Source organism: Cimex lectularius, unplaced genomic scaffold (genome assembly GCF_000648675.2).
Source record: "Cimex lectularius strain Harlan isolate CLEC.00 unplaced genomic scaffold, Clec_2.1 scaffold135, whole genome shotgun sequence".
NCBI lineage: Eukaryota > Metazoa > Arthropoda > Insecta > Hemiptera > Cimicidae > Cimex > Cimex lectularius.
The window spans coordinates 709,998-717,735 of record NW_019392793.1 but is presented as its reverse complement, the minus strand read 5'-3'; the positions used below and the strand labels follow the sequence as shown (position 1 = coordinate 717,735).

Here is a 7,738-nt window from a genome sequence, read left to right as displayed (position 1 = left end):
GACTGTCAGAAAAGATTTTAATATCTTTTCCCATAATTTTATTTTCCAGATGTTCAAACTTACCCATATTTTGTTCAATTTTTACCTATCCTGTTTTAGTCTGACAAGTGTGTTTCGTCATTTCACCATATTCCATGATCAATCTGATCAACCGGTAAGAATAGACAGACAAAAAAATCAACAAGGGATTTCACAATTAATTTGTAGTTAGGTAATTTGGTTGTCTGTAGTCAATATGCCTATACTTTTGGTTTTGAACCACTTTAGATGGCATCTTGCCAAACATGCCTATCAAGCAAAACAATACAGAAATAGCAGACCAGGGTGTCTGAGAATGATCGAAGACTCTCTGATTATTGAATAAGTCTCAAATTGTGACTATGTTTACATCATTGTGAATTGTTTTCCATGTTCGCTAATCATATTTTCTTAATGTAATTTGTAATTGTTAATGTAATTTCTTAATGTATTTGAAAGATTTTGTGTCGTTTTCTTTATTGCTCAAATAACACTGGTTGCCATGGACAAATTATGGAAAAATAAATTGTTTGAATCATGCTAATTTTGAACAGTTTATTTGAAGTACATTGTAATACATTAATGTAAATATTAGTGCATAATATAGAAAAAAAATTCAATGGTTTACCTCAACCTTAAAACTACACAAGAAAAACAACATTAAAATTTAAAAATTTCTAACGTTAATAAAATATTCTATTCTTGTTAACCTTAATTGAAATCTTCAAAGCTAACATACATATTGGCACGGAACAATTCCATAAATTGATTTTGTAATACAAACAATAAGGCAATTTGACACACAGCAAAGTTTTCATATTAAAATTCCAAAATATAGTTTACTCAGAGCATTAAAAAAAACTAAAGGCCCATAACTGTAGATGTAAAAGTAGGAAGAGATTGATGAACAATCAGTTTGGCAACAGTATATGTAAAAATAAGCTCAGTTTTAAAGGCCTTTCAAATTTAATTCTAATAAGATTTGTATATTACAAATTGCATTTTGATGCAACATGTCAAGGCTCTTTAAATGCTCATTCATCTTATTTTAATAACATTGTTGTTTAACTTTTTTTAATAATATGTAATGCTACATATATTATTACATAAATTAATTCAAGCAAGAACAGCTAATAGAGTTCTTTTGTAATCGCCAGATGTTTCACTCTGAAAAAATAATAATAATTAATAAAAACTTATTTCCAAAAGGTAATATGATTGCGAAACTTACAGCAACTGCTTCTTCCAGAGATTTGCCAAATTTCCTCTGAAACACCACCTTAATATCACCGAGGTCTACCTCGCTCCTGCCCACGATTATTCTTATCAAGGCTCTATCTCTTGTTCCCACGCCACTCATCGCTTTATTAAGTTCATTGGCAAAATAATCAGCCTTGTCTTTTACAGATCTTACTGAAAATTTTATAAAGTTTTATTGATTTTGTTTTTAGTAATTAGATGCTCATGAGGCACTTACCGATAGCGAGGAGCCCAGCTTCGATATCACCGGAAAACTCGCTTTTGATAGCCTGTTCAAAATCATTTCCTGTAAGCCGGTAATACTCTTGGAAAACCTGGTTGAGGTGAGTATAACTTCTGCTGCACAAAACTGCATTGAATGTCGATTCGTCAGTCCCAAGGCGAAGCTCACCTACACGTCAATGAGACTTTATTACACTTTTACTCTCCAAATAAATCGATTTTATTCAACCCACTGAATAAGTATAATTAGAACCCAATAGTTATATATAAATATGTACCTGCTCTCAAAAGTTTCTGTGCGTCATTTACTGCTTCCGCTTGATCTACTTGATACATTTCCGATCTATTGCCCTACAAACAACATAATTTCATACAATGAAAAAAAAAATAAATAGAAACAGATCAATTCTTTAATGACTTACTTGGCACAACGACACAAGAAGCCTTCTAAAACTGCCAGAGGTGTCTCCAGCCAGATCAGACTCCAAAGATTTGCCGTACACTACAAAGTGAAAAAATTAGTAAATTGAAATTTAGATATTGAATAATACCTTACATTTTTGATAAGCCATGCACAAAGTTTTGATTTCATAATTGCTAGCAGTGCAGAGTATTTCGACGAGTGTCTCCTCTACCGTGCCGATTCCGCTTAATGCATGATGCACTTCGTTAGCAAGAAATTCAGGTCGTGGGGTCATAAGAGAAACAATAGCATCCTCAAAATAACCACTTATTTCGCTTTTTAAATTAGAAATCAAGTCCTAAAGGCAATAACAATTTATTATAATAACAATAATATAAATTGTTTAAAGTTCATTCTTTTTTTTGTGTGTGTTTTTCGTACCTTGCCGTAAAGAGTTTTGTACTCAAAGGCTATCCTCTGTCTTTGTTCATTGGTCCTGTTAGCAATTACATTGATCAAAGCCTTTTCATCTGTCCCAAAACCTTTCATAGCTTTACGTAGCACTTCGGCATCTTCCCTTGGGTTGAACGGGTTTGCAGGCCGGACAGTGGGTGTTGGCTATAATAAGATTAATTTTTTCAGAAAGTTTTAATTACTTGTAATTACAATATAACAGTTGTGGGTCTACTTTATTGTGCTAATGCAAAAACAATGTGATAATAATCTGATATGCTAATAGAGCTTCTTGTTCGACAATTTTAAGTTTGAGTATCATAATCAGTATTGTAATCATACAAATGAAAATCAAAAGGATAGCATTAATGTATGTGGGAATATGTTAATCTGTTTATTTGTGTATAGATACATTTTGAGGCGTAACATTCACCCATGCCTAGTATTAAAATCAAGATAACTGTATTCATATATATGCATGAATATGTTTGGTTTGTTGTTGGTTTGTTTGTGAGTATATTTGTGCATATTTTGAGGTTTGAAATTTAATATCGTTAGTACAAATTAAAATCAAGAGAATAGATCTTCTGAAAGCAAAATGAATTATGAAATCTTGATGGCCTTGTTTCATTCCTTGATACTATCTGAGCATAAATTATGAATATTTGTTTGACAGTACTTTCACAAAAATTAGATAGTTACTACAGAGAAAAGAATAAAACCAAAGACTATTTTCATTATTTAAAGCTGGTTTATTTTAAAAGGGTAGAAATGCTAATCAAGCATGATTCCAAATATGTGCAGTGAATAGTGAATATACTGAATGAAGTGAGTTTATGAGCCTATTATGAACGTGTTATCAATGTTTAGAGAATACTTTTCCCTGTAAGCAAACAAAAAATGCAGAACAGCAGTAAAAGAAATAATCATTGAACAGCATTATTAAAAGTACCAAAAATAATTTATTTTACTGTTTGGAAAAAACTAACTTCCACCATATCTAAATACTGAAAAATGACCAAATTTAACAAAGAAGTTCATTTGTTAGAAAATATTATTGTTAGAAGAAATAAGTGAAATACTGATTACAATTAAAAATACAAATTGGATGTTGGCATTAAAGAAACATTAATAATCCCTAAACGGTTAGCAGTCATAATTAGCCATATTATTTCAATTAATTATACTTTTTTTATCTAAATGCCTGGTTGAGACAAAAAAGTTAGTGTCACAAGCGGGATATTTTGAATGAAGCACACTAGCTCAATACACTCATACGCCACTGCTCTAACCACTTGAGCTATTGTGACAATATAAAAAGCTATTGTCACAATCCAAGACATTAAATAAAAAGTATAATTAATTTGAATAATTAATATGGCCAATTATCACTCCTAAATATACGAGTTAATATAATAAAATTTTGTTTATTTTGATATGGGAACTTTGTACCAATTTTTTGCAAAAGAATTACAATAATTGACGTGACACAATTATACCTCAAACATGACTTTTTAATCATCCAATTAACTGATATGTGTATATTAGTAGAAACAAAATAATTACGTAGATAAACAATTTTGTGCAGATGTATAAAAAGATTTCTGTTTTTCAAGAGATAAATAAATTTATTTTTTTTGTTCAATAAATTATTTTTAAAAATAGAAATATAGCCATAATAAATGATAATAGTCAATTGCTAACTAGATCTCCTTGATAATAATTTTAATTCAAAAAAGGCTTCTACTTTTATTATTACAAATATGTCTTTCAATATATGAAACTTTCTTTTTCTTTAAGGAAGTGGTCGATTACTATAACGAGATAGTAGTTTGTTGGGGGTCAGGACTATGGAATGAATGCAATAAAAGCTAAAGAGAACGAGGGTTGTCCTGCGTCAATAAAACTATCTGTTTATGCGCCGAAGCGACACCTCTTTATAAACCTTGTACCTTCCAATTGTTCTATAGAGATCAGCATTGATAAGATGTTCTGGGACAAACTGAGGATTAATTCCTTCAAACACTGTTGAACATGCCTTTATCCATTTTCGTAACATGTGTAATGACTGTTTGCTCTGGAATGTGAGAAACTTAATTTGTAGATTTATCTATAATTTAGTTTACTATAGAAGTTAAGCTTAAACCTTGTGCCCTTTACAAGTTTTATCAAGAATTTTTTTTTATCATCTCCCTCCCAATCCAGTCTATCTTTTCAAATCCACATATCCAACAGTAGATGTGGCAGCTGTAAATATCTAATTTATCGAGACCAATATTAATCCTCATTGGAGGACCAGTGGGAAACAGATTCAATAAATATTTATAAAATTTACTTTTTTTTAGTCACACCTTTAGTTTTTAAATTTTATTTTATTAGCATATTTATGTATGTGTTATTCTTAGTGGATATAAGGCTGAAAGAAAGTGTTAGCCCCTAAGTTATCTAACCACGAGTTTCACCAACTTTCTAAACCAACTTCTAAAATTAGCAAGCACTTCTAAACAAAGAGGAAAATTAAAAATAAGTTAAAAGTAACGAATGCCGTGTTTTCTACTGGTATAACAACATAATGAAAATGTTACATTGGAAATTAGGAATGAAACTTTCAAGGACAGAAAAGTCAGTACCAAGGTTTTGTTAGGTGGCTATAATTACTGTCCAAAATAATATCCTCACAAACAAGATTAAATACTTCCTCAAATATAAAATTGCCTTTAAATACATGTTCACTTGAAAGAATTGTAGAAGAATTTTGTAAAATGAAAAACTTTTTTTAAAAACTGGGCCAGCAATCAGCTATAATTTTAAAGTGAACGTATGAATCACAGTAATGTTGTCATCTATAAAAAAGTCTGATTTGATTATTACATTGTTTAACCATTAAAGATTTAATTTTAGTAAATTTGAAAGAAGGCCCAGGCAACAGCTATAAATGAATTGTTACTCACTGTTTTAATATTAGCTTGTGCAGGAGATGAATATACAGGAGCCGAATGCCCCATGCCTTGAGGTCCACTAGGGTACCCTGTTCCCGGTTGTGATACTTGAGCCATGGATCCAGGATAACCACAGCCAGGGGAAGACTGGGTAGAGTAAGAGACATTTTTCTGTGCGGGGTACCCGCTGGTCTGGGGAGGATAAGGAGACGGGTTTCCACTAGGATAAGGAGAGGACTGGGTACCGCCCATGCTGGGGTAAGTCGTGACCGGCGGATAAGGACTAGAGCTCGGAGGATAGACTGAAACGCCACCAGGATAAGGGCTAGGGTTGCCACTCGGGTAAGGGCTGGGGTTACCGCTCGGGTAAGGGCTTGGATTACCGCTCGGGTAAGGGCTTGGATTACCGCTCGGGTAAGGGCTGGGGTTACCGCTCGGATACGGGCACGACTGCTGTGGATACGGCATCGAATTGCCGGGCGGGTATTGGGGAGGATACTGCGGATAAGAGGGCGCCGAAGAGCCGGGGTACAAAGGGTAGGACAATGAAGTCGGATTGTAGGCCGGAGGCTGGTTAGGCTGCTGACCTGGAGCCTTCGCAAAGAAAAAAAAATTCATGCAGTATTAGTTAAGTTGTAACTAAAAAAGTAAACCTGCTTCAACTATAATAAAATAACCGTGGATATGTTACAAAAAAATAAGTAAACATTTAAAAAACATGTAAATAGTTCAATAAAAGACTAAACTAGTAGATCTGCACACCATAGGTCAGCCGATATAAACAAAGGTTGGCTGTCATTTCTAACATTTTCTTGACTTGGCAGAATTGCCAAAATGCAAAGAATGAATTTAAACTTTTTTATAGCATAAATACATTTATATTTTAGAAGTTGGCTCCTCCTAATTTTTAATTAATATATTTTATTCGGTAACTCTCTAATCACTTATCATTTTACGTTTGGATAATTCAATAATACTGTGAATACCAGACCGAAAATGTGTTATTTTAAAGAGAGGAAATCTTCTTTTTTCTCTCCCGATCACTAATAATTATGCTCTTTTATCTATTACGTAACTTTAAAAGGGACTGGACGGACTTGCAGTATGGAATAATATCATAAAAATAATGTTATTTATCGTCGTTCGCTAATCGCTATAAATTTAACCAAATATGTTGGACAATCAGCCTTCACAGTCAAATTTCGCAATATTCGTCAGAGAAAAACTCTGACACTTGTACAGTGGGTCTGTTATAATCATCAGGGGCGCCATTTGTGTAATCCGATGATTATCATCGTCGTTCTAAACGTTCTTGATTGTTTATCGTCAATGTAGAGTGCTCACCTGCGGGTATCCTGGATATCCCGGGTAACTCATTTTCTCCTCGAGTCGGAAACGCCCTTCAAAAAGCACACACTTGTTTTAAACCTTAAAACCTACTATTATTACAACAAACAATCGTTGTAATCGTTCAAATCGTTTCTTTTAAAAAAAAACTGTTACTAATTCAGTTTTGACCTGAAAAAAAACTCTTTCAATCCCTAGAAAATTAGGTTATATACCAGCAGCCGCCCCACTTCGTTTCTCTGACAATCCGACAGTTGGTGGGGAGCGGGCCACCTGGCACCTATTGCGAAATAGTTCAACTCGTTTATATACCTACTAATAAAACTCCATTAACGAAAAAAGAAATGAACTGTTTTTATTTTTCCATTGGGAAAAGGAAATTTTCAGTTTTCCGTTTTCCTTTTATCAGTCGACGTCGCCCTCCCTGTGACGTTACGGATGAGTCACAGGACATAACGCGTCCTTTCTCCTGGCTACGCCCTCGTTGCTCGTGAGTCGAGGGACGCCAAAGACGTCAGAGCACTGGAGTCTGACTCACTCCGCCGAAGATCTGACTCGAACGTTTTTTATAAAACAATGATTGCGTATTTTCTTCCGGACGAATAACGAAGTTGATGCGTTTCGATGTTGTTGTTTTTTTGCAGTAAATGAGTTTTGTGGCATCCTTTCTTGTATTGATACATAAATGAAAGAAACGGGCAATTCTATTAAAAATGTATATATCCTATGAGTTGTATTTTGCAGTACATGAGTTTTGCAGCATCCTTTCTTGCATCGATACATAAATTAAATAAACGGACAATTCTATTAAAAATTTATATATCCTATGAGTTGTATTTTGCCACTCCATTGAGCACTATTTCAAAAGTTTTATTCACATCTCTACGTTCGGTTGATGTGTAATTTGCAAAGTTGCAATCTATACATGATATAAAATGACAGTCCTAATATAAATTGAACTGTCCTTCTAATTACAATTTGTTTTGGTTTTTCACCCCATGTTCTAACTGTGTGTAAAGCAGAGTTGATAGATTCATTAAAGTATTACATTCATGACATAAAAATGCATGCAGTTTTGAAATACGAATTATTTAAG

The 7,738-nt window shown here is 33.3% G+C and overlaps 1 protein-coding gene across 2 annotated transcripts; it reads right to left on the bottom strand.

Moving 5' to 3' along the window:
- Positions 1–723: 723 nt before the first annotated feature.
- On the bottom strand, positions 724–6,908 carry LOC106663713 (annexin B9-like). 2 transcript variants are annotated; one of them, XM_014388770.2, is made up of 9 exons: positions 6,640–6,901; positions 5,308–5,889; positions 2,345–2,521; positions 2,057–2,261; positions 1,923–2,002; positions 1,779–1,851; positions 1,496–1,669; positions 1,250–1,431; positions 724–1,185 (listed from the first exon to the last, which is right to left on the bottom strand). In XM_014388770.2, the coding sequence occupies exons 1-9, from the start codon at positions 6,670–6,672 to the stop codon at positions 1,135–1,137; spliced, it is 1,557 nt and encodes a 518-aa protein (XP_014244256.1). In that variant the 5' UTR covers positions 6,673–6,901; the 3' UTR covers positions 724–1,134. The 2 variants fall into 2 exon arrangements, with proteins under 2 accessions (XP_014244256.1, XP_014244257.1); XM_014388771.2 differs by lacking the exon at positions 5,308–5,889 and having other exon boundaries at positions 6,640–6,908.
- Positions 6,909–7,738: the final 830 nt, after the last annotated feature.